This window comes from Neoarthrinium moseri (genome assembly GCF_022829205.1).
Source record: "Neoarthrinium moseri strain CBS 164.80 chromosome Unknown scaffold3_Wmoseri_CBS_16480, whole genome shotgun sequence".
NCBI classification, from domain to species: Eukaryota; Fungi; Ascomycota; class Sordariomycetes; order Amphisphaeriales; family Apiosporaceae; genus Neoarthrinium; species Neoarthrinium moseri.
Window position 1 is genome coordinate 58,943 of NW_026055117.1, and position 23,949 is coordinate 82,891.

At 53.3% G+C, this 23,949-nt stretch overlaps 6 protein-coding genes across 6 annotated transcripts; 4 read left to right on the plus strand and 2 right to left on the minus strand.

The window, feature by feature from the left end:
• Positions 1 to 524: 524 nt before the first annotated feature.
• Positions 525 to 1,244, plus strand: JN550_001406 (uncharacterized protein; the record flags this gene model as incomplete). Its single annotated transcript, XM_049312587.1, has 2 exons — positions 525 to 536; positions 591 to 1,244. 2 exons carry the CDS (start codon positions 525 to 527, stop codon positions 1,242 to 1,244), a joined length of 666 nt encoding a protein of 221 aa, XP_049176257.1.
• Positions 1,245 to 1,383: 139 nt separating this feature from the next.
• JN550_001407 (uncharacterized protein) lies at positions 1,384 to 2,727 on the minus strand (the record flags this gene model as incomplete). The annotated part of the gene is made up of 4 exons (XM_049312588.1): positions 1,384 to 2,037; positions 2,091 to 2,177; positions 2,234 to 2,376; positions 2,460 to 2,727. The coding sequence occupies 4 exons, from the start codon at positions 2,725 to 2,727 to the stop codon at positions 1,384 to 1,386; spliced, it is 1,152 nt and encodes a 383-aa protein (XP_049176258.1).
• Positions 2,728 to 3,530: 803 nt separating this feature from the next.
• JN550_001408 (uncharacterized protein) lies at positions 3,531 to 5,180 on the plus strand (the record flags this gene model as incomplete). Its single annotated transcript, XM_049312589.1, has 3 exons — positions 3,531 to 3,716; positions 3,794 to 4,667; positions 4,720 to 5,180. 3 exons carry the CDS (start codon positions 3,531 to 3,533, stop codon positions 5,178 to 5,180), a joined length of 1,521 nt encoding a protein of 506 aa, XP_049176259.1.
• Positions 5,181 to 8,910: 3,730 nt separating this feature from the next.
• JN550_001409 (uncharacterized protein) lies at positions 8,911 to 10,348 on the plus strand (the record flags this gene model as incomplete). Its single annotated transcript, XM_049312590.1, has 2 exons — positions 8,911 to 9,359; positions 9,412 to 10,348. 2 exons carry the CDS (start codon positions 8,911 to 8,913, stop codon positions 10,346 to 10,348), a joined length of 1,386 nt encoding a protein of 461 aa, XP_049176260.1.
• A 4,870-nt stretch (positions 10,349 to 15,218) lies between these two features.
• On the plus strand, positions 15,219 to 18,262 carry JN550_001410 (uncharacterized protein; the record flags this gene model as incomplete). Its single annotated transcript, XM_049312591.1, has 4 exons — positions 15,219 to 15,629; positions 15,682 to 16,783; positions 16,839 to 17,791; positions 18,074 to 18,262. The coding sequence occupies 4 exons, from the start codon at positions 15,219 to 15,221 to the stop codon at positions 18,260 to 18,262; spliced, it is 2,655 nt and encodes an 884-aa protein (XP_049176261.1).
• A 1,041-nt stretch (positions 18,263 to 19,303) lies between these two features.
• Positions 19,304 to 23,326, minus strand: JN550_001411 (uncharacterized protein; the record flags this gene model as incomplete). Its single annotated transcript, XM_049312592.1, has 5 exons — positions 19,304 to 19,524; positions 19,668 to 19,970; positions 20,028 to 21,865; positions 21,920 to 22,654; positions 22,713 to 23,326. The coding sequence occupies 5 exons, from the start codon at positions 23,324 to 23,326 to the stop codon at positions 19,304 to 19,306; spliced, it is 3,711 nt and encodes a 1,236-aa protein (XP_049176262.1).
• Positions 23,327 to 23,949: the final 623 nt, after the last annotated feature.

Here is a 23,949-nt window from a genome sequence, read left to right on the forward strand (position 1 = left end):
TCCCCGAAAGGTCCCGAACTATTGACATTACACGTCGTGTGAGGAGTCACAATATGGTCGTGAAACATGATACAAAATGCAGAGCTGAAAGTCAATTAAGATTTGGTACCCTTTCGATCGGATTGACCTCGTCCAGATCGAAGATTCTGGATGATTTGGCCACTTCTTCTGCACGGAGACTTTGCAAACTTGGACAGATGTGTGACAGGTCACGATATCGATCTCTAGCTTGATTCACCAATGCATACAATACGAGGTACCGCCAATAAACTCAGCACAGTACACCAAACGTACTGTAGAAATGATGTTCTTGGTACCAACTGGTTACAAGCAGATGCACAACTTACAACCTGACTAGGATACAGTGTGGCTGTTCTTAACACAGTATTGCGCACAGTGCCCTTTCTCTCGCTGATGAGGCTAACCTGAACCTCGATCTCCGCTCAAGATACGAAGACTGGAGCTGCTTCACCATCAGCGAGGACTCCGTTGTATCTCTAAACAGGGGCACATTAAGACAGACAATGCCCCGAAAGGTCGGTCGCTCTTCCCAAGGTCTCGCACATCGCTTACCCTTGCACTTTTAACAGGTCAGGGTTCCTGTACCCAAAGACAAGAGCCGTGAGACCCAGCAGCGCTCTCGAGCACGGCATCGAGAATATGTCGCAGATCTGGAGAAACGCATTAGGGCCTTTGAACGCGAGGGTATTCAAGCTACAGTAGAGGTGCAACATGCTGCAAGGATGATGGCCATCAAGAACGAGCGACTGCTTGCTCTGCTGGCCTTGCATGGTGTTCAGCAGGAGGAAATTGACACTTTTCTGGCCGATGACGCAGAGTCCGGAGATGCGAATAAAGTCCCTTCGCAGTCCAGCACAAGTGATGCGACAGCGCCTGGGCCTGAGTCAGCTCATTGCCTGGCACATATCAGACGCTTGCAGAGCAATACGAGAAATGACACGCTGAGCCAGGGCAACCCTAGCGGTCATAGCCTTCCCGCGTCACACCGATTAGTCTGCAAACCGATCTCGGGACAGGCTCAAGACACGACGATACGGCACGAGATGTCATCCAGGAATGCGACGAATGAGACAACGTCATGCGAGGCTGCTGCAACGATTATCGCCAGTCTCCGCGGTCATGGGGACATCGACGAAGCTCGCCAAACACTTGGCTGCGGAGACAAGTCATCATGCTCTGTCAAGAACATGGATTTATTTCAGCTCATGAACGAGGTGCCCTGAAATACTTTGTCACGAGAGGTCTCAGTTTGTGGATCAGACATTATTCCCGGGCAATTCGAGATTTGCAGCAGGTCGCACCGCTCGATTATGGCTATCTGATGGCTCAAATATCTCTTGTCTCAAGGTTCACAGATCGCTCCTACTCCCACCTGTATCGCTTTCCGATCAACTTCACAACATACACCAATCCCAACAACACCGGCACTTCAATAAGTGGCCCAACTGTTGATGCCAGCGCCTGGTCACTGTCTGGTCCAAAGGTGGCGACCGCCACGGCGATGGCAAGCTCAAAGTTGTTGCTCGCAGCAGTAAAACTCTGGGTCGTTGCAAGGGCATACCCAAAGCCGAGTCGCCGTGCTATTACAAGCGTCAGGAAGAAGATGACCATGAAGTAGACAATCAATGGTGCAGCTACCCGGATGACAGAGACGATCTGATGAACGACCTGGCGACCCTGCGAGGCAAAGAGTACAAGGATGGTGTAAAGCAGCCCTATCAGTGACCAGGGTGAGGCGAACCTCAGGAATGTCTGCGCATACCAGTCGGGCCCAAACAGCCGCCGTAACGTGAACCGGGTGAGGATGGCTGCGCCAAGGGGGACACCCAGAAATACGGCAACACTCGTCGCAACCACTGAGTATGACACATTGACCGCATTTGGATCGTGGCTGATGACGCGGATGAAGAAAATTGCCAATGGTGCAAAGAGAACCATCTGGAGAAGAGAATTGATGGCAACAAGGATAGCGCAATACTCTCCATCGCCACCAGCAAGGCCGGTCCAGATTAAGACCTGTATATCATCAGTATACATGTCTAGAGAGGATAGTCCTATAGTCACCATACCATTGCAATGCATCTCCCTAAGCCAACCAAAATTAAACCGGCACGTAGTCCGCTCTCGTCAGGTAGGAAAGCCCACGATAGCCCAAGCTGTTATCCAAGTCAGTTTCATCCCCAAAGAAAGTACCAATTTGGCAGTAACTTACCATGAGAAAAGGGGCTATAATCCAATTCATAATGATGCTGAACAGTATTTGCTCCCAGACGTCGTTATGTGCCAAGATCTCATGTAAAGATTCGTATCGTACCTTACAGAGGATCGGATACATCATAACGAGCAACCCAACAGCTGTTTATACACACAAGTTTCAGCACGACAACGCAAATCTGGCCTTGGTCGCTTGAAACGAACGTAAAGTAATCGCAACATACCTATAGGAACGGAGACGCCGACAAATTTGCCCTTCTCCAGAGCAGGGCCCGTCTCAGGCACAAAATTGCCCAGTAGGATCCCAATGAGCATTGCCAAGAATATCCAAACGGCGAGGAAGCGGTCCAATAACCCAAGGGACTTGAAAGCGGAAGTTTTCTTGTTTGCCTCCTGGTCGTGGCCGCCTCCCTGGTTCTCGGCCTCATTTTGGTCCACGGCTTTCTCGTGGTTGCCGTTGGAGGCGTCTGGTGTTGTACAAATCGGCGCCATTTTGGACCCTTCTAGTTCCTGCGTGTTCGACATAGCGACAAGGTCAATTGGTATTGACACTCAAGACCTGAATCACAGTAGAGATGCTGTTCCGGCGCTGCATCCCAAAGACGGAGTTCGCTGGTAAAGACCAGAGGGTGTAAGTGGGTGGGAACCTGTCTCTGACCAATCAACATAGGGGCATGACAGATGTCCCGATCCACTGCGGAAATTCAGACGCCATGAAGTTACCGCCATTTGAGGAGAGCTCAGTATAGCGAACGCGAAGCCTTGAACTGAAAATATAAATTATGTTCGGCATGCCGAATTCAGTGATCGCCTTCACCTTGTCTGTTTATGTATGGGCAGGCCTAGGCTTAGTAGTTCGATCACGCGCCTGACTCTGAGTGAATCGCACATCTTTCCTGGTTGAATCTCGAATCCTTGTCACCTGCTTGACTTACATGCTCAATTTTAATATGCCAGTGTAATGCCTAAGTGAAGGCAATAACATCTCACTAGGATCTGAGACGCGGTCACTTATGCACCAAATCACACGCGTGTCTTCATGTCGGTGCAAGAGTGACGCCACCGGCGTTAAGTGGGGCCGGATACATTGAGCGAAAGCTTTGGTGTCCGGAGCTCGAAGCCTCAAATTTTTGAGTAGCCTCCGACACGATTCCGAAGCAGAGACGGGGACTTAGACGCGCGAGGGTGCCTTTTTCGCCCGCCAGATCATGCGCTCGGCCGATTCATGAGCTGATCTCACTTGTTTGACACCTTCCCAGCTTCTACACGGTTGGCCGCACGCCGGGCTGTTCACAATGGCGTCGTTCCTGTCCCGGGCTTCTTCCAGCAACCACGTCCAGCTTGCGACGACAGCCATTGTGTCGGGCGCCGTCGTCGCCGGTGCCATTCTGGGATACCAACAGTTCCAGCGAGAGTCGCGCGTCCATCAGCTCAAGCACTCGATTCCCGAAGTCGAGAATGAAGGGGAGGCCCTCAGAAAGGTAAGGCCCCGACCCTCCTGCGCAGCCGCCGGCCCTTGAAGCTCCTTCGCAAGCTTACATACTAATCTCCAAGGTAGCTGACTAGCTACGGCGGCGCATCCAAGGCCAACGACGAAGACCTGCGCAACGAAGAGCTCGCCCGCCGGGCGCAAGCCGGCGACTTCGACGACGAGCTGATCCTCGAGCAGCTGGCCCGCAACCGCGTCTTCCTCACCCCCGAAGGTCTGGAAAAGCTGCGGAACTCCTTCGTTATAGTGGTGGGATGTGGCGGCGTCGGCTCGCACGCAACGGCAGCGCTTGCCCGGTCGGGAGTGTCCAAGATCCGGCTCATCGACTTCGACCAAGTGACGCTGAGCTCGCTGAACCGACATGCCGTAGCCACCTTGGCCGATGTGGGAATCGCAAAGGTGCAGTGCCTATACAGGCGGCTGATCGCCATCACACCATGGACCAACTTCGACTTGAGGCTGGAGAAATACTGGGAAGAAGCTGCAGACCGCCTACTCGAGCCGTGGAAGGGAACGGGACAGAAGCCGGATTTCGTCATCGATGCCATTGACAATATCGATACCAAGGTCTCGTTATTGAAATACTGCCACGATTGCCAAATCCCAGTCATATCTGCTATGGGCGCGGGCTGCAAGAGCGATCCCACGAGGATTATTGTGGGCGATATCGGATCTAGCACAGACGATGGGCTGTCTCGTGCTACGAGGAGACGCTTAAAGCTATTAGGTATTACCAAAGGCATTCCTACAGTGTTCTCGACAGAGAAGACTGGAGAGGGCAAGGCCGAGCTGCTTCCGTTACCAGAGGAGGAGTTCCAGAAGGGCTCGGTTGGAGATCTCGGTGTCCTGCCAGACTTCCGAGTGCGCATCCTGCCCGTGCTGGGAACTATGCCTGCTGTCTTTGGATACACGGTGGCAAACCATATCATTCTCTCGATTACAGGTATGCTTTCTCGATATTATTGCTATAAATGGACGATGCTGACATGATCAAGGATACCCTCTTGACTATCCGATTGCCAAGGGCCGTGATAAGATGCACGACAGCATCCTAGCTGCGCTCCAGGGCAGCGAGGAGAAGATTCTTCGCCACCTCAACCCCGGGAGCGACCACACCATTGCTGTTGGCCTCAAAATCCCGGTGACTGTAGGAGATGTGTCGTTCGTCGCCGAGGATATTTTCAAGGGCCGAAGCGCCGTCACCGGCCTTGCCACCCGACTGGTCCTTCTCCGGTGGCGGAAGCCGACCAAGTCGACCTTACTGGAGATTGAAGGCCAGAAGTCGAGTGACTTGAGGCTCAGCGACTTGGTCTGCATGACCAAGGAGGAGGCCACCAGGCACGAGCGGGAGATTCTCAGGGGCGACAAGCGTGTGGAAGATGTGTACGACCAGGAGACGATAGACAAGATAGAGGGGCTCCTCAAGGAGACCGCCAAGTACGAGAAATATAGATGAGGGTAGTTGACTCTTGAAACTGAATCAATGACCTGAAGATTCCAGGCCTCATCTCGCCGCTGTTGTGGTCAATTCTGCTGTCTATCATAGCCTCAATCGCGCATCTCGCTCTGCGACCTGTCATTCAATTCAATTACTATAGGTCGAATTTGAGATATCATCTAGCTATAGTCTCCCTGTAAATCTAGCGATCAGCAGTTACTCTGCCATAGCATGGTTGCGTTGTCATGCAAATCCTCTATGATAGAACGACGATCTTCTTAGCCCACGACGTTCATAACAGAATCTGAAACCGAGAACTGCTCATGCAGGCTGGTTTGGGTAGCTCCTCGTCACTTCTCTGTTTTGGTAGCGTGAATCTCTTTCAGGACTGAGTCAACGCCGCATGAATGACTACGGACTTGGCACAGCATGGCAGGCTGCAAAGTGATGTGTCCATGCCGTGTCTCGTGTCGCCTATCACTAGAAGACGAGAATTGTGCAAGGTGAGCGCTAGATCAGGTGAGAATACTTGCTTTCTTGCCAGGCGAACCCAGCCACCACAGAACGCCTTGAGCCACGGGAATCCAACGGTGTAGACATAAATTTCAATAGACACGTTTCGTGGCGGATGCGGCACGGTTTGAAAAAGCAAGATGATATAGCGGTACCAGCCTCATGCCAATGCCATGTGAGCCCCTGGTGCCTCCAGACCCCACGTTGCAGATCACCAGCCATGTTCCCGCTCCGGCAATGTTGCCAAACCTGGGTAGCCCCTGCCTGAGGCTGTGGACGGCCCGAGAATTAAGGGCCAACGATGAATTCATGATCGCCAGGCCCGAGGCGGGAAAAGACTTCATCCACGTGATGCAAAATGCACGGATGTCTCGTGATCGACTTCTTGTAACGGATGGGCCTTAATATCTAAGTACGTTCTCGTATGTGGAAATAGCATTTCACGGGATCTATAACTGTCGAGAATGACATTGAGGGGATTTACCATAGATAAGTTTAGCAATCCATACAGTTCAAGGTGTGGTCATAATCCTCAAGGAGTCGAATCGGATCATCAGCCACATCGGCCAGAAATCTCTCTTGGGGATGCTGGCACTTTTCAGAGTTCATTGATTGTCAAAGTTACAGCAGCAAGCAGGCTATTGCGGGGTGGATCATATACATGGTCCCAAGGAATGCTCCTCAGCTGATCAGCAATGCAATTTAGGTGCGGTATTCCTGGCGCTTACCAGACGGCAAAAATAAACCGATCGAAGTGATCGAAGGATGGGTTGAGCTTCAGTCACTTTCGTTCTTCTGGTTCTTGTATCAGCCGCGGGATCATCCTGCGAAATGAGCTTCCTGTTCGCAGCATCGAACATGTAAGGCGCACCCGAACTTTGGATGCGATCCCAGAGTGGCTCAGCTCATGGGTGCTGCAGCGCTCGCTACACAAGCAGTAAGATGCAATACTTTCGTTATAATCACATAGGACCCGAGTTGTGGAAATCGAACATTTTCCGAATTCATCCATCAAGCGGACAGGCCGGTGTTAGCGAGCTGCATGCGGTTATTAGAGGCCAGGTCAACCAAACGTTACATGCCAATCGGTAAATATGGTTATCAGCTCACACTTGTGAGTGCTTCATATCTCGGGGGCCTCCGCCTGTGGGAGGAAGATAGAGGTCCTGTGGTTGTGCAGAAACTAGGTGAAGAGGATCATAGGCTGTAGAGGACGTTTTGGGCTTCGTGATGAAGCAGGTCTGGCGTGCAATAGCGCAACAATAGTGCGACGAAGCGGCATACCTGCCAGCCTGCTTCTCGGATTCGCTCTTATCATGATGACGAGCAAATCTCGTAATGATGCGAGGGATTCTGTATTTGAAAGGGACGTGGACATTCTAACCAGAAGAAGTAGCAGTCCAATCGCGCTAGAGAGTGAGCGTGTACGGGTACTTCGGGCAATTTTGGACGGTTCCTAGCCAGGGTTCCTGCAGGTTCAGGGGACCCAGGGGCAACCGTTATAAGCCATCCCTGTTGGGTTTCATCGGCGAATGAGAGGCTGGCAACATATAAGCTTATGAGGTAGAGGCTGGGCTCCCGCGGCCGCACCAGATCACTGGCTCGTCCAGATTTAGCCCTTGGGAGACCTTTGAATTTTGCAAATACGGGTTCACAAAGGAACTCTTGCGTCAAGATTCTGGCGCTTGTGTGCTGGAAAAGTAAAACTAAACGTGTTTGTCACAGGCTCTGCGTGGCAGCCCGAGACATCGTTAGCAGATAACTGACCGCCTCCCTACATCTTGCGGAATGACAGCCACGAGGGTTGTTGGTCTCGGGGCGCCGTACCCGGTTTTGAAAAGAAAGTGTAATCAGTACGTGTTAGCAGTAGTAAGATGCATATGCTTGTAGTTCATGTTCATCAGCGTGCATGGCATGGCGTATTTTTGGATACGCCTGCTGAAGTTGCTCTGTCGCCTATGCAAGTGCTCAGACTAGTAGCATCGAGATGGCGGGCCAACGATGCCAGGCGTCCACTGGCATGCACTGGCTGGGGGTCTGCAATTTTTCTTTCGCCACGAAAACGGTATCTCCTCGAAATGGGCATTCCTCCATCCAGTCGAAGGCAGGGTTGTGTTGCATCTTGGCTGCAGCCGGGGGTCCATCGGGAAGCATCTTGGGACGCCTGGCCGCAGAATGGCTAGCAATGCCACTTTGGAGATATTCCCATCGCATATTTTGATTAGAACCATTCACCACGAAAGACCAGTCATTACAATGAAGTTTTGTCAAAGTATTTCCAGGACGGTGTCTCGGGCAAGCTGTGTTGTTACGGATCTCTAAGCCAGCTAACTAACTAGCTGTAAATCTCGGGACAAAACGCCGAAGCCGCATATCTCTAGCGTAAGCCAACCGCCTAGATGTGGAGGCCTACGGTGGTGCTAGCCACTGTTCCCGGCTTGCTGGTCGCTCGCCAAGCTTCTCCCCAGCGGCCAGGGTGGCGCCACAGCGTCAATCAGATTCAGAGAATGCCCGCATTGTGATCCATGAGCTCGTTGCTGCCTACTAGTGCTTCAAGCTTGCCAATTCCAAACCATGTTGCGAATATCTACACTTGAACAGTGGCTTGCATGGGCTTGCAGATAATTGCAGACGACATGTATTCTGTATTGTCTTCTAGCGCACCTAGTGGGGCGACTTACACGTCGATACTGTCACCAAGAGAAGGCAGGACGTGAGGAACCGAGGCGGGACCCCATTCTGCGAGCGAGCCTCCAGAATCAGCAGAGCACCCATGCCTATCAATGAATGTTGAGGCCTGGACCTGATACGCATGCTCAGGCGAGCTCGCAGCTACAGGGGTCGCCGATGGCCAGTTGGCACGCTAGCATGTATCTTGTACGTGAAGTATGGCTGGGCTAGATATGTAAGGATGCACCATCTGGGACAAGGATCATTATCTGTCAGATATCTTGCAGGTCACACTGCGGTAGTTTTGGAGCTTACACCCAGACTTTTTCTCCCAGGAACAAGAGGTGTTGACTCTGCCGGGTTGAAAACGCTCTCAATCCACCACGATCGTTTCAATACCATCCTCTCGTGTCGTTCAGAAGATCGACAGACCTCTCTCCATTTCATTCGTTTCTCGACCCGATTCGCACGTCTCTCGCTTCAGTTGCCCTACTCTACGTAGCTCCAAAATTACACACAGCTGATCTTCACCTGGCACCTATTACTTCCTCTCACGACTATCGCCATGATGGAGAAAGAAACTCCCCGGATGGGGACGCCAAACACGGAGAGAAATCCCTTCGGCGACGACAGAATAACTCCTGCTGCATCTCTGAGAGGGCCCTCTAATCCTTTTGCTTCACCGGAGATCTCGAGACCCGCTTCAAGCTATGCCGACTCCAGTGCGATGGAGCAGGTACCTGTCGAGCGTGGCCAGAGATACTTCCATTCACGCAGAGTCAAGAAGGGCGAGGTTGAAAAGCCTTGGTTACAGAAGAAGGACCCCAAGGAGAAATGGGTAACCATTTTACCAGTCATTGGTATCTTCCTTGGTCTGGGCATCTCTGGAGTTCTGGTTTGGGACGGCCTGCGCAGCGTTGTCAAGCACAACTATTGTATGGTTCTGCAAGAGGATTGGTCAAATGGTTTCAATAAAGAGGTCTGGACCAAGGAGGTCCAAGTCGGCGGCTTTGGGTAAGTTGATTTCTGCCACCCAAATCGTAAAGATGCTGACCCTTTTGTTCAGTAATGGTGAATTCGAGCAGACGACGGCTACTGACGAAAACGTCTACATTGAAAACGGTCACTTATTCATCAAACCCACGCTTCAGGACGCGTCTCTGATAGAGAAGGACTCAATGATCGATCTCCTGGCAGACGGCACCTGTACTTCAAATCAACCCTCGGACTGCATTGCTGCGACAAATACTACTACCGGAAACGCAACCATCGTCCCTCCAACAAAGTCGGGCCGTATAATTACCAAGAACGGCCCCGCTACGATCAAGTACGGCCGCGTCGAAGTCACAGCGAAACTTCCTCAAGGCGACTGGCTCTGGCCTGCCATCTGGATGATGCCTGTTGAGGATAAGTATGGAGTCTGGCCCCGGTCTGGTGAGATCGATATCATGGAGTCTCGTGGGAACAACCATACATATGGCCAGGGTGGAAACAACATTGTCTCTTCAGCCCTTCACTGGGGCCCCAATCAGGCCAACGACGCCTGGTGGAGAACCAACGTCAAGCGCCCATCGCTTCACACAACCTACTCGGCTGGCTTCAACACTTTTGGCCTGGAGTGGTCGCAGAAGTACCTGTTCACATACGTCAACTCGCGACTCCTCCAGGTGCTCTACACCAACTTTGACCAGCCTCTGTGGCAGCGCGGTAACTTTCCCAACGCCGACAGCAACGGCACTAGGATCGAGGACCCGTGGATCCAGACAGGCGACTTCAGCGCCCCGTTCGACCAGAAGTTCTACCTCATCCTCAACGTTGCCGTCGGCGGGACCAACGGCTGGTTCGAGGACGGCGCGAGCGGCAAGCCGTGGCTCGATAACAGCCCGAACGCCAAGAAGGACTTCTGGCAGTCCCAGGACAGCTGGTTCCCAACTTGGACGTCCCCTGCCATGGAGGTGAGTAAGGTCATGATGTGGCAGCAGTGCGACGGTGGGGAACTATAATGATATGCTATGATTTTACGACAGGAGTTCACGGGTCATTAGATATGGAACTTTGCATTTTGGAACATAGACGGTCATTAATCGGATAATCAGGCGATGGAAGATGCACTCTATACGACATTTAGGTCAATTACATATACCACGTTCATACTTATTCTGCGAGACTAATGGTGTCTCCCAAGCTCACCAGAACCGGATCAAAGACTAGGCGAGCACCCAGAGAGGGATCCTTCGTCAGGATAGAAAGCACGTGTTTGAACAGCACCTAGCATGTGAACAAGTCTAGTTCTTGGCGGCACAGAGCACGTGGCATCCCGTGCTCAAGGATTACTTGCACACGGCTGGCAATGTTCTATATTGCCTGTATACCACATTCAATACCGCCTCTTCCGAGATAGGTAGCCAAGCCAGGACCGAGCGCGTGGAGCACGCCACAGCTGAAAGGGCAGTATCACAATATGCCGTCGGGTATCACAAATTGGTAGCTGGGGGAATACCGACTGAATCCAGCAATATTGGCCCTGGCCCCACAGCCTCACACTTCAGGTGAGGGTCCAGGAATATACTGCAGGCCGTACGACGGGGCGATCCGCAACGCAGGAGCTGAAATGCAAGGCGTATTCACAAGACATAATGATGGTTGGCAGTATCGCGGATATAATGCCTCCGCTGTGCTTATAGCCTAGCACGTACTTCTTGGGATGATGCATGGCGGTCCGATCTCTAGTAAGGCCGAGTTTTGAGCAGACCAGCTGGCCAGGTGTCACTACAGAATACTTATCGTGGACATGCAAAAACTGTCGACCGGACCTCCAAAAGGCACTCATCTAGTGCCGACAATGCGGAAAGACTGGCCTTATTTTCTTTCGGCGTCTGTTATCTCCGTCGATGGCTGGAAAACTGGAGGGCTTGAGAAGCGGGTCAATCACGGCTATAACAATCAACGAGGGATTGCCCAGACATATCGAAGAGTGGGCCTTTGACCCCTGGCAAGCCTGCTTGTACTATGTAATACTGTCCCCGCCAAGTCGGATCTTTGGTTCTTCGTTCAATCACAGCGTGATCCCTGTCTTTAGGTGCGGAAAGGGCTGGCTTGGTCCCGGAACCCATCCACACAAATACGGGGGCCTCCTCGATAAGGGCAACGGTTTCTGTCGCAACCTGGCTGGTGCATGCTGCAGGCGGCCAATAGATCGTGAGTCTCGTCGAGAACGGGCATCTATTGCGAAGTGTACAGCATGTCGCCTGTGCCGTCGGCCGTACTGGGGAGGCCAGGTCCGGTCGCTTGGGCGTTGCCTCTGGGGCCGATAATCTTTGCCTACCACAAAGAGGCCATCACCATGCTTGAACGTATGCAGCTGCCCACAATTTGACCGAGATATCAGACTTCTGGAGCAGGCGCCTAGCCGAGCCAGCTTCACATCAGCCTACCGTCGTGGAATGGTGAGGCAGGAGAGCCTCAAGGTGGCAGCGTTTCCAGTGGAGAAATGCTATTGCTTTTTTGGCGCTGTTGTACCACGGAGAACCAGCTGAAAATGCGCTGGTACAGAAATGCAGCTATCTGCAGAAATCAGCTGGTCCTTTATCTTTGCACTCGTCTTGATCCTTTGCTCATTCTTGTACACATCTGGTAAGGGTGGCCTGTTCATGTTGCAATCGGCATCTGTCCAAGAGGATAGGACTGCCGCTGTCAAGACTCGGGACTTAATCAATGCAAATTCCCGTCCATCCGATGGGACCGAGTTTGCACGATCTGGGTATGCATGGTGCCGGATCTGTGTTGTCTGGGGTAATAATGGACAAATTAATGATGGGACGAGCCTGGCGTATGAGCTGTCAGCCACATTACATTCCAACCAGGTCTTCCATGGCCGTGGGTGATCCGTCCCCCAGGCAGATGTGCATAACGATACGCTGGGTGTCAACACGAGGATAGTGTCACTAATGCAGACACAATCGTTCCACACCCCATTTTGAAGCTGTCGGTTGGCGCAAATGATAGGGCTCACTGTCCAAAAATAACTCTGGTGTTGTCACCGCAAAAGGTACCTAGGTAGCAGCTAAGTTAGCTCAGAGCAGTAGTCCCGACGATCCCGTCGGCGTCTTTACAGTGGGTCTCGGGTAGCTACCTTCTGGATCTAGAATAATAGCAGCTCTATTTAGTGGGTCTGTCACATTTTCCACTGGCTGGTCTCACCTGCACCGATCTTTCACCCAGCCTTCTATCCGCTTTCTTCATCGTTGTGTCTCACTCTTCGATGACTCCTCAAGACAATTTCCACTTCCCCTATGGATTTGCCAATATTGATGGGTCTGTCGGGCAGATGCCACTTACATATGAGAGCCACGAGGCTCGGTGGTACCTGAGCTAGTGACGGCTTTCGTCAATGCCAGGGCCAGAGCCAAACGAACCTAGGTCATTTCCATCAGAGATCTCGCCGTCTATAGATCTACCGCAACCGCGGCTAGTCAATCTAGGTGGTAAACGATAGTATATCGTCATAATCATGTGCGGCACATCCACCAGCCTATCATTCTATGTATGTCGCAAAATTTGCGAAGGCCATGAAAGGTCCCGAACGTCATCCAGCCCTGGTATGATTACCTATTGCGAATGTAGGTGACATGCAGAGACACAGCAGGGCCCCACGCGGGCTGGTTGGGTGCCAGGATGGTATTGCTTCTCGTTCTCGACGTGGTTTCTGTCAAAGCAGGTTTCCTCCACCGCACTGCTACGATGCCATGCTGGGGCGAGCTGCCTGCCTAAGCGGTTATCGCAAACTACTGCAGGATCCTTGAGCGCTTTCACGCACGAGTGTGCACCGAAGGCTCGTATCAGGAACTCTCCTGAAACCCCCAACACTCTCCTGATGTTGATAATTCACACGGCATAGTGAACACAGCCCACGACTTCCGTCGTTGCAAGCCACCGTCCCGCAGTCTGTAGGAGGCGCGGATCTCCCGGCGAGACCTGAGAGGCGGGAGTATTGGTGTCAGAGTAACCAGTAATCATAGAACAGGGCTCGGCCTGTGCCCGGATCTCCGTCCGGGGGGTGGACCCGCCGTCGCGCCTACGTCCAAAAGGCCCTGCCACCCTAGTGCTGAGTTATCTGTATTCGACATTCTTTCCATGCAGGAATACGAGAAACCCATGCTCCTGAGGTGCACCTACAGGAAGCCAGGCCATTCCAACTGTAACCTCTTGGCGGAGCCGCTTGCATGTATCGGCTACATTTGCCCATCGGTGCTGGCCTGATGCAGTTGCCACACGAGATCTTAGGGTTTGTGGACCAATCAAAAAATTCCTTCAGGATTAGAGGACATCGGGTCCGCTGCTGTATCGGTACCTCTACTCTCTGGCCCTGGACATCGCGCTCAACGTCGATCTGACTTACCACATACCAAATAAGTCAGCCTTTTGTGGTAATGCCGATGAGTGTCGACATGGGTGGCCACTCTAATAACAGCGCATACGGCCCTTCTGTTGACGCAGACTTATCTGCCCCGTCCAAGCTTAAGCTGACCCGGGACTCAAGTGGATAGCACGCCAAAGCACAATAGCTCATTATGATGGATATATCCAGAATAGAGGCATGTCGTCGGAATGCAATATGAGCCTCAGAAAACTCGTCCACTCTCACTGAGACTGCACATTGGCTGGCCGGAAAGATGGCCTGTAGTTGAGCTGCGAGGTCAAGCCAATTGCGCCCCCCTGGTCAGCTGCAAATAGCCAGATCTTCGCCTGTCCTTTAGAGTCAAATACTCACGAAGATGTTCCCTCTCACCGACCTGGCTGTAATATTGCTCCACCAACCTCAACTCGCGTGGCAAACTCCCAAGCTAGTGCTTCAATCTCAGACCATTCCATGCTGATTATCGCGGCCAGCGCAGTTGTGTCCAACCCCCCGGTAGCCACTGCAGTGTCCTGCAGCTGCAGTTACTAGGATTGCGGGTTCCAGGTCCTCGTGTAGGCCTGAATCCTGCCCCCCTGTGCCGAGAAGGACCAACCACTCTGGCGGTAATTGCAGCGAGCTGATATCGGTTCCGTATCCTTTTACTTTCTTCTGCAATTAGGTTCAAGCCACTTTTCCAAGCTCGTCAGTATCAGATAGTCACCATGATTTCTGATTTGTAGCATGGCACTTCACTGCCACTTGACTTCACCAAAACTCCGAGCGTCGTTCTCGTCAAGGCAAGCGTCGTGACAGCTCACACGTTCGTTGCTCAGACTATTCGAGGCACTCGCATTATCAGTTGATCTTCCATCTCTGTGGACCTGGTAGTCCAGCTAGGTGGTTCAGCTCAAGCTTGCCATATGTGAAGTGTAAGTATCAAAGCCCGACCTGGGTCTCCGTCATGGAAACATACCGTGATTCCTAGCGAAAGCCGGAAATCTTGTGCCTTATCTTTGTACTCGGTCCCAACAGAGTGCAGCCCCTGTATACTCACCATTCCCCATCAAACTTTACATTTAGTTTCTCTCTCTCTCCTCCCACTCCCGTGTTCGTCTTAGTGTACAACTGCTTATCCCTTCGACAGCAGGGTAGTTGCAGTGGTCGTGCCTCTTGCCCGCGTCGTTTCAAGCTTTCGAGATCTTGGCTTCCCAGGACGACGTATGGTTCCTTGAGAGGCCTCACTCTTTTCAACGTCGCCGGTCCATTTCGGGCTGTCCATTCGCTCTTCCCGTACGTAATGATATCCCGTTGACAGTTGCTGCTTCCGCTAACCCGTCAATATAGCTGGAGGTGAAAATACGACTTACACGAGCAGAAGGGCATCGCTAGACCCGCCACCTCGGGCGTACTTGGTATCTCTTGCTTTAGCACCAAATAATATTTGAACATAGTCCAGTCCATAACCGCAGGATACGATGGGCATCTCGACATACTTCAAGGCTAAAAAGCCTGAAGACAAGAAACGGCCTACACCAGAAGCATCGGCACCAGCAGCCCCCGTGGTGGCAGAGCATAGCAATGCAGGGCATCCCGCCCCAGAAGGCCTGGGGCTCCAGGCTCCGACGCCGCATTTCGGCTCTTCACGAAACTCGATATCAGGAAGGTCGGCGCGCTCGGCTGCCAGCTCCGTATTCCTCGACGATATCAAGCACGAGGTCATGGTCAACTACCTCTACCAGCAACAGTGTGCGCATCTCTGGGTGAGCGACGGTAGTGGTGAAGTTGAGGGTGTGCTTCTGCGCAAGTCAAGAGGACAGTACATGGCCTGTCCGGCACAGTTGGGCAACTCCCCTTTCGCCATGGCGTGCGCCGCTCTCAATGTCCAAGTATGTCGATGGCTTCGCAGCTGTGAGCAATCCCTAGGCTAACTCTGTATAGTGCGCTATGACAGTGAACTCGAGAGTAATCAAGACTTTCTTGTCGTGGTCCCCAGATGCAGTAGACGTCCCGTTGATGAACGGCCTGAGAGTCCAGATCCTGCCGACGGTAGACGACCTCCCGAGAGCAAGGAAACACCAGTTCGCGGCGTTCATTGCCGCTGAGGCACTGCTGGTTGTGTGGGACGACGATGCGCTCCATCTGATGCAGAGAGCCAAGGCAATCGAGTCCGAGCTGATGGAACTGGTCTGGCAGAGCGACCAGAACGACGACGACGATGAGAAGAGGGCGAGCCCCGTGTCAGTCAATGAGTACGAAATTGACGAGGAGAGCGGCCAGATCAAGCCCGAGGCGCGGCCTGTTCACTTGCAGAACACCTATCTCGTCTCCATCACCATGGTCTTGGTCGTGGTGTCTCTAGGGGCCGCCTTCCGTCAACTGGCCATCGAGGTTTCGGTTGACGGAAGCTACCTGCGGCTTGCGCTGGTCGCCCTCTTCCCCATCCAGATCTTCTTCACGCTCTTCTTCGCGCAGGTCATCGTGGGCTGCCTGGCGCAGATCTTCGGGCCCATCCGCCAGCTCAGCATGAACTCCAAGTTCTACTCGGCGCGGCCGCCGCCCCGGCTCCAGTCCGGGATGCTGCCCCACGTCACGGTCCAGTGCCCGGTCTACAAGGAGGGCCTCGGCGCCGTCATCGCCCCCACCGTCCGGTCCATCAAGCAGGCCATCAGCACCTACGAGCTGCAGGGCGGCTCGGCCAACATGTTCATGAACGACGACGGCCTACAGCTCATCTCGGAGGAGGACCGCCGCGCGCGGATCGAGTTCTACGCCGACCACAGCATCGGCTGGGTCGCGCGGCCCAAACACGGCGAGAACGGCTTCCTGCGTCGCGGCAAGTTCAAGAAGGCGTCCAACATGAACTTTGCCCTCATGATCTCCTGCAAGGTCGAGGACAAGCTTGCCCAGTGCCATCGTGGCCCGGAGTGGACTCAGAACGACGAGGCCCTGGCTTATGAGAAGGCCCTCAAGGAAGTCCTCGAGGAAGACGGCCGAGCCTGGGCAGACGGCAATGTCCGTGTCGGAGACTACATCCTGATCAGTAAGTTCAAACCACTCCTCTTAATCCCACCGTCCATCAAGCTAACATGTCCCAGTCGATTCCGATACCCGGGTCCCTGCCGACTGTCTCCTGGATGCCGTGTCCGAGATGGAGCAATCGCCCGACGTCGGCATCATGCAGTTCTCGTCCGGCGTCATGCAGGTGGTGCACACGTACTTCGAGAACGGCATCACCTTCTTCACCAACCTGATCTACAGCGCGATCCGGTACACGGTGTCCAACGGGGACGTGGCGCCGTTCGTCGGGCACAACGCCATGCTGCGGTGGAGCGCGATCCAGGAGGTCGGCTACGAGGACGAGGACGGGTACGAGAAGTTCTGGTCCGAGAGCCACGTGTCCGAGGACTTTGACATGTCGCTGCGGCTGCAGTGCAGCGGCTACATCATCCGGCTGGCCGCCTGGGCCGGCGACGGCTTCAAGGAGGGCGTCTCGCTGACCGTCTACGACGAGCTGGCGCGCTGGGAGAAGTACGCCTACGGCTGCAACGAGCTGCTGTTCCACCCGATCCGCACGTGGCTGTGGCGGGGCCCTTTCACGCCGCTGTTCCGGCGCTTCCTCTTCTCCAACATCCGCTTCACGTCCAAGATCACCGTCATCTCGTACATCGGGACGTACTACGCCATCGGGGCGGCGTGGATCATGACGTCGGCCAACTACTTCATCATGGGCTGGTTCAACGGCTACCTGGACAAGTACTACGTCGACTCGTGGCAGGTGTGGTTCTCCATCATCATCGTCTTCAACGGGCTCGGCAACGTCGCCCTCGCCGTCATGCGCTACCGCGTCGGCGAGCGCGGTCTGCTGTACGCCCTGTACGAGAACTTCAAGTGGACCATCATGTTCGCCATCTTCCTGGGCGGCCTGAGCCTGCACGTCTCGCAGGCCCTGCTCACCCACATGTTCGAGATCGATATGACCTGGGGCGCCACGTCCAAGGAGGCCGAATTCTCCAACTTCTTCATCGAGGTCCCCAAAGTCTTGAAGAGCGTGAGTTTTTGTTTGTTTGATTTCTCTTGTTCGGTGCCATTCAATTCCCAATAGTTTTCCTTGCCCATGCCCCATCGACCGATTCGTCGGGGGCTTTTCAGCTTCGGTCCAGGAAAAGCGGAGGTGGACCAGTCCAACTGGTTTAAGCTATCTTTAAGCCAGCCACATTTCCGTTTCCACATATATCCCCTTTAGTCCAGCTGAAAGAAGAAGAGGCAATAGATCGCCAAGGTATTCCGCCAGAATGGGAAGCCAATGCTGACATCATTATCTGCTTTTTAGTTCAAGTTCTCGATGCTGTTCTCGCTTGTCTTCATCGCCGGCATGGTCATCATGGCCGTGGCACCCTTCGTGCCCTACGACTGGCGCATCACCGACTTCGTCGCCATCCTGCCCATGGCTACGGTCGCCACGTCGCACTTCTTGTTACCGCTGGCGCTCAACCCTGCGCTCATGACTTTCTCCTGGTAGAAGCAAAAAGGGGGCCGCCAAGGGACGGGAGTTGAATCCATCGGTGTCTCTTGGCGGCAGTACATAAATGGTATATAATAGCTAATTCCTTACGCACGCACATGACTATAGATGCCTGGTTTTGGGATTCCAATAGAACAACTGGAACGGAACTCGAAATGCTATTGGAAATTGGTACGGTACTTACTGATTTCATGGGTATATGTGAGTAGTACAAGCTTGCTACGGGGCACGGACTGGGTACGGATTGGGCTATACGGGAACAAATGCAATCGTCTCAGGATTAGAAGCATATAGACTAGAGAAGCGCTCGCTGTACATGCAACAAAACGCGTAAAGATCGCTTGAAATACGGCTCACATATTTTCCGGCACTGTTTACCTTGGCAGTACTGTGTGAGCTCCTTACTAATTCATCGCACTTGCAGATTGCGCTCGCTTTTTTTTTTTTTTTTTTTTTTTTTTTTCGAATGCTAATGCATGGGCACGCTAGACTTCAGTCAATAGGCATAATTCTTTTCATTTATCAGCTTATACAGCAGTTCCCATCAAGAACGTTTCATTGCCCCCAAGAACTATCAACCGTCGACGACCCCTTACTTTTGTTTCTTATCTCCCCAAGCCGCAAACCAATAACACACCAACTGCTCTGGAATAACTGCAACCAGTTCTTCTCAGTTTCACATCGTGGCTCGCTTTTGATGTTTGTGTGCAGTCCTTCGTGGACAAAGGTCTCCACGAGTGTATACCTACATTAGTAAAAAGAGGAAAGCCATCCAACAGATTGTCGTTCTTATCCAGTTCGCTCCATATTGGTATGTTGTCCAGAAACTTGTATGGATACAACTCCTTAGCCAACGTTGGACAGAATCCAGAAAGACAACCAGTGGTGGCTATGGGTGGGCCAGTCTGCCATAGGCAGTGTATACATATCGGTGACAGAGGTGACATAATGCCTTCGGAATGTCAATGGCTAATATGGGACAGCCAGCTCGGAAATAAAGGTTCAACTTACCGTGACACAGGCTACATATATGACCCATCAGGAGTTCAATGTCCTAATCATCATCTTGATCTTGTGTTTGTCAACGACCAGAAGGTTGCGAACGCTGAAAACAGCATGCATGGTGTCAACGACCTTGTGAAAGCTACTGGCCGCTCCGCGCTCTTGGGTAAACCGGACAATGCTGAGGGGATTGCGCTTGCCATGCTCAATGACGGTCATGATCTCGGCTGCGAAAGAGACCTCCTTCATGTTGAGGTCTGCCGAAAAATGTCAGCGGGGATCGGACGAAAGAGACGAACTCAAAAAGAAAACGCTATCTATCAGTTAAGTGGGCAATCCAGCCATCACACGAAAGGAAAAAGCTAGCTACCCGAGTTAGGAGAGGTTAAATAACACGTACAGTTCTTTGGGCCTACGCGCCCAAATACCAGATTCCGGTCCTTATCAACCTGGACGTCGCGGATACCATACTGACGCCACTCTCTAAGCAAGATAGCAATCTCCTGGCGGGTACGACGACGCGGGATGGTGAAACAAAGGTGCTCTGTTGCAGGCTTCACACGGAACAAACGAGCCAGCCAGTTTTGTTGAGGTTCGATATTGCGGGTGGCAACATTCTCCTTCCATTGACCATGATGAGGTCGAGCTGGGTGGCTAAACATGCGGACGGGCTCCGGGCTCGGAGAATCATCAAAATCAACATCTGAGAGGTATGTTAGCGAATGACAATACTATTGCAGGGGTTGGGGTAGTGTCTCACCACCAAGTGAAAGCTTCATCTGAGTTTCGTTCTTGTTTTTCTGCCAGAATGCCAGACTGAAACTCTTCTTCTTGTGGGGTGGAATCGGAGTAGCAGTTGATGCTGCACTGCCCGCTTGAGAGGCAACTTCCATGCGACTCGAATCGAGTACTGCCTTCGCACCGTATAAGTCGCTCTTGTCCTTGGATGCACGCTTGAACCATGACCTCTTGCGAACGGGCTCCGGCAAGCTATCATTCTGGGAAGGAGTCGACGGCTCCTCTGGTATAGGCTCTCTCATCTCATCATTTACATACTGCTGCCTCAAGTTCAGCTGTTGACGGGCCTGAGGGGTACCAGGGACTCCTCTTGAAACCTTTTTGCGGACATTCAGTGGTGCAGGGACTTGCGCAAAATCAGATGGAGAAGTGACCATGCGAATTGTGTTCTCTTGTTGAGAAAGGTACTCCAGCCCGTTGCGTTCACTGAAGTACTTGGGGGTAGACTGTGCAATCGGGGTATCGCCTGATGGGGCCGACACGGTTCTCTGTCTGTCATTCTCTCTAGTCGAGGAACCCCTCCGGCCTTCACTGATGGAAGGCAAGGGAATCGTGTCTTTACCCCACTGCGTGCTGTACTGGGAGTAAATAGGGGCGGATACGGTCCTCGATGTCTCCTCACTCTTCTTCGGATCAATAGAACGATCCAGAGTTTGGAGGTGTTGCATCATGCGGTCAAGGTGGCCAGGTGATTCGTCATCCTTGCTTGCACGTCGCGCCGTCCGCTTCTTAGCCAATCTGATCTCCCTCGAAACCGACTCAGTAGCGGGAGGTGGCGGCGGCAAGGGTCGCATATCCCACAGGTGTGAGTCGCGGTTTGTGCCTGCAACAGCCTGTTGAACAGCAGGGGATGGAGTAGGTGTGACTACTACTGGTAGCGATCGTGTGTCACATGTGAGATCCACCATGCTTGAAACCAGTGTTGTCGGCTCAAGAGTGGACTCTCGAATGTTGGTATCCGGTGATAACAGGGAACTATTGAACGCTTCATCGCAGTCTTTTGCAATACTGTAGCTGAATTGCCGTAGCTCGTCATTCCAATGAAAATGGGCGTCCTTGGTCTTTGTCACGTTGACCATCGACTGTGTGGCAGCTCCGGCAGAAGCGTGACTGCGGGATGGAACAGCACGCCTACGGGGGGCTGTGGGCGAAGTGCGGTCGCGGCCATAGGTTGTGTCATCTCCGGCAATGCTCGCTGGGGCGGCACGCTGGCGGCGCTGTGCGACTGAAGGCCGGCGTGCGTGTGAGAAATTAACACCGCGTGTGTGACGCGAAGCCGGTCGTGAGTAAGGAGTGCTGCCAGCACTCTTGATCGACGTCAAGGACCGACGGGATGCCCCCATGCCCACAGACGCAGCGAACTGGCGACCGCGACCCCCTCGCCTTGAGTAGGTGGAGTTGCTCCTAATGGAGCCGCTCTTCATCCGCGGCATATTCGTGGCTCTAGTAGAACTCTTGGCGAGACTGCCATTGCGGTGCACTGTGATCTTCGCATGGCTGGCGTCGGGTCCGCCCATGATCCTCGAAGACTTGTACGGATCGTAGCTCTGGATAGTTCCACAGTCGGTCGCAGTCTCAATACCATTTTCATCGGTGGCAACATTGGAGATGACGGTGAATCGAGAAGGAGTTCTGCCAAATCTTCCAGGGAACTCCAGAGTGGTGAACTTCTTGGTCCAATTGGCGGGACGCAAGTGGTGGTAGTCACTGGGGGAGTGCGTCATCTCGCCAACATAGTTCTCGAGTCTCTTCTCCCTGTAGTTGAACAGGAGCCAGTAGAATAGCTTCTGATCGTTGGGCCTGTGTTGTTGTTAGTCACTCTGAAGCCGGGACAGGGGAAAGACCATAACCTACTCATCCGTGACAAGTTTCATAGCCAGTTCCCTTTCTGTGAAGGTATGCCACATAGAATGAAGCTGCCGCAGTGTCTGCATGTCGATATCCTGGGGCTCGACCCGAGTGCTCCTGCCATACTTCCGGATGTCGTCTAGGTCATCGTCGTGCCGCTTCCCGTTCAGGTCATCTAGCTCATCGTACTGGGTGATCAGCGGGTGCTTCCAGATCCTGGCAATGGTGATGCGGGCCTCTGGCTGTGGAGTCAGCATCTTGCGTAAAAGGTCCTTCATTGCCGGGCTGAGCAGCTTTGGCTCGTCGTAAATGCCCTTCCGAGCTTTTCGGAGGAGCTCGTGCATGTCTCTGTCGTCAAAAGGGAGCCGAGCACAAAGACAGGCATACAGTATGACGCCCGAGCTCCAGACATCAATCGTAGCGCCATTGTACCCAGACCTTTTGCGATCCACCAGTTCGGGTGCCGCGTAGTGAGGGCTACCACAAGCAGTCTTGAGTCGGTGATTGGGGCCCTGCTGGATGGCAGCCATGCCAAAGTCGGCAATCTTGACCTGGCCCTTGCTCGTCAAGAGAATGTTCTCGGGCTTCAAATCACGATGACAGATGTTGAACGAATGGCAGTAGTCGAGGGCACTGATAATCTGCCGGAAGTAGAAGACGGTCTCGAGTTCCGGGATGGGCCCGACACAGTTGATGTACTCGAAGAGGTCACCCTGCTCGACGTACTCGAGAACCAGGTATCTGCGGCACAGTCAGTTTGGATTGACGGGGCCGGGGACAGTTTCAAGGCGCAGCTTACATCTCGGAGCGGTTCTCCCATATGTCAAAGAGTTTCATGATGTTGGGGTGGTCAATGAGCTTCAAGATGGCGACCTCCCTCTCGATGGACAGGGGCATGCGCTTCTCAGCAGTAAACTCGGGCTGGTTTCGGTCCCAAGCGTCGATGTTGGCGAGGCTTCCAGCCTGCGTCATGTGCTGATTGAACTTGGGCAATATCTTGACAGCAACCTGTTCCCGTGTAGCATGATGTCTAGCAAGTCTCACCCGGCCGGCGGATCCCTTCCCCAGAGTCTTGCCCAGCTGCCAAGGTCCGATATGAGTCTTGCGCTTCCCGCTCGACGCACCACTGGAACTGGAGATCTGCGATACGCGTTTCTCCGGGTCGGCGTCATCATTGCCAGTTCTGGTTGCGGTTGATGTGGACTGGCGCTGTGTAGCCTCCTTGCTGGGTTGCGGGCGGGAGCTCTGCCGCTCAGCGTTGGACACCGGGTGGGCTCTCAAGGGATTGATCTCGAGGTCTTGGTTCTGGGTGGGCTTCGCGGCATGACGCGGCGGCGCGTTAACAACACGGCCTGTGGCATCACTGAGAGGCGCACGCGAAGATCGCGACTGAGACGACCGGCTAGAGGCCATAGTGGCCCATGAGTCGCCGAGGGTGAGGGCTGTTGCTGTCACGAACGGTACAATCGTGAACAAGTAACAAAGAGTGGGAAGAAGGAAGCGAACGGGGCGGGGCAGAAAAAATCAGGATCGAATGTTTAGGGTCGAGAGAGGATCGTGTGGCGAGAGGTTGGCTACAAGTGAGTGGAGGTGGTGAGCTGGAGGGACAGCTCCCTCGATGGGATGAAGGAAAGACAGCGGCGGCAGGGAGGGCGGGTAGGGCTAAGCGAACGGTAGATCTGACCCATGAAAGCTGGTGAATGCCGAAGATGGGCTCTTCACTGTCAGGTTCGGCGGACGGAGGAGTTCGTCATGTCCAAACCCGGGCCAGGCGTTGGTTGAGAAAACAGCAACCCGCAACCCACAACCCGCAGCGGCGTTGTCCCAGTCACAAGCAGCAGCTCACCAAACGGGGCGCCATAGGACCCATAGCTAGGTACCTCGTTAGCTCTAGGCTGGAGTCGTCCAAGGTGAACTGAACCCCGTTGAGTCCAGTGCCGACAGGTGTGACGGGCTGATATGCTCAGTCGACGACGAGAGGACGAGTTATTCCACCAGCGTGTTTTCATCTGCAGAGGACTCTGAAAAGAGGCTCG